At 59.7% G+C, this 1,777-nt stretch overlaps 1 protein-coding gene across 1 annotated transcript in view; it reads left to right on the top strand.

Moving 5' to 3' along the window:
• Window positions 1–1,482: 1,482 nt before the first annotated feature.
• PPP5C (protein phosphatase 5 catalytic subunit) overlaps window positions 1,483–1,777 on the top strand; it is a gene marked incomplete at its 5' end in the record, with an annotated part of 7,959 nt that continues 7,664 nt past the window's right edge. Inside the window, one exon of the mRNA XM_018574969.1 lies at window positions 1,483–1,762. Coding sequence (XP_018430471.1) covers window positions 1,483–1,762 — 280 coding nt within the window. The remainder of the gene's footprint in view (window positions 1,763–1,777) is intronic.

Below are 1,777 nucleotides of genomic sequence, written 5' to 3'. Positions count from 1 at the left end.
ATGTAGGCGGAGGTGTGTAAATCGCAGGACTGGCTGAGCAGTGGGGGGGGATGTAGGCGGAGGTGTGTAAATCGCAGGACTGGCTGAGCAGTGGGGGGGGATGTAGGCGGAGGTGTGTAAATCGCAGGACTGGCTGAGCAGAGTCTGTACAGTATATGGAGGGAGGCTTCGGACTGACCCTCCCCCACTCGAATTTCTTCTGGTTTACACAACTTCAAATGGCCAATCATGTCAGGGGGGCGTGGTCTGTGTTGGTGCCCCTCCTCTCTAGCAGCAAGCTGGGAATTATAGTTCCCCCACATGGCCTGGCTGGGAGTAGTAGTTCCCCCCACATGGCTCGGCAGGGGATGCTGGGAGTAGTAGTTCCCCCACATGGCCTGGCAGGGAATGCTGGGAGTAGTAGTTCCCCCACATGGCTCGGCAGGGGATGCTGGGAGTAGTAGTTCCCCCACATGGCCTGGCAGGGGATGCTGGGAGTAGTAGTTCCCCCACATGGCCTGGCAGGGGATGTCGGGAGTAGTAGTTCCCCCACATGGCCTGGCAAGGGATGCTGGGAGTAGTAGTTCCCCCCCACATGGCATGGCAGGGGATGCTGGGAGTAGTAGTTCCCACCACATGACTTGCCAGGGGATGCTGGGAGTAGTAGTTGCCCCCACATAGGTTGGCAGGGGATGCTGGGAGTAGTAGTTGCCCCCACATGGCCTGGCAGTTGATGCTGGGAGTAGTAGTGACCCCCGCAGGGGATGCTGGGAGTAGTAGTTGCCCCACATGGGTTGGCAGGGGATGGTGGGAGTAGTAGTTGCCCCTCATGGATTGGCAGGGCATGGTGGGAGTAGTAGTTGCCCCACATGGCCTGGCAGGGGATGGTGGGAGTAGTAGTTGCCCCACATGGCCTGGCAGGGAATGCTGGGAGTAGTAGTTCCCCCACATGGCTCGGCAGGGGATGCTGGGAGTAGTAGTTCCCCCACATGGCCTGGCAGGGGATGCTGGGAGTAGTAGTTCCCCCACATGGCCTGGCAGGGGATGTCGGGAGTAGTAGTTCCCCCACATGGCCTGGCAAGGGATGCTGGGAGTAGTAGTTCCCCCCCACATGGCATGGCAGGGGATGCTGGGAGTAGTAGTTCCCACCACATGACTTGCCAGGGGATGCTGGGAGTAGTAGTTGCCCCCACATAGGTTGGCAGGGGATGCTGGGAGTAGTAGCTGCCCCCACATGGCCTGGCAGTTGATGCTGGGAGTAGTAGTGACCCCCGCAGGGGATGCTGGGAGTAGTAGTTGCCCCACATGGGTTGGCAGGGGATGGTGGGAGTAGTAGTTGCCCCTCATGGATTGGCAGGGCATGGTGGGAGTAGTAGTTGCCCCACATGGCCTGGCAGGGGATGCTGGGAGTAGTAGTTCCCCCACATGGGTTGGCAGGGGATGGTGGGAGTAGTAGTTGCCCCACATGGGGTGCTGGGACAGACCTGACTCCTCCTCCTTTCCCTTCCAGTGAAGGACTATGACCGCGCTGTCCAATATTACACGGACGCCATCGCGCTCAATCCGAATAACGCCATTTACTATGGGAACCGCAGCCTGGCGTACCTCCGCACCGAGTGTTACGGCTATGCCTTGGCCGACGCCTCCCAGGCCATCCAGATCGATGCCAAATACATCAAAGGCTACTACCGGCGGGCCGCCAGCAACATGGCGCTGGGCAAGCTGAAGGCGGCGCTGAAAGACTACGAGACGGTGAGCGCCCCACTTCCTGTACCCTGCCCCCGTTCCTATTCCACCT

Source organism: Nanorana parkeri, unplaced genomic scaffold (assembly GCF_000935625.1).
Source record: "Nanorana parkeri isolate BGI_ZX_2015 unplaced genomic scaffold, ASM93562v1 scaffold3431, whole genome shotgun sequence".
Classification (NCBI taxonomy): domain Eukaryota; kingdom Metazoa; phylum Chordata; class Amphibia; order Anura; family Dicroglossidae; genus Nanorana; species Nanorana parkeri.
This window is presented reverse-complemented; position numbering and strand designations above follow the sequence as displayed.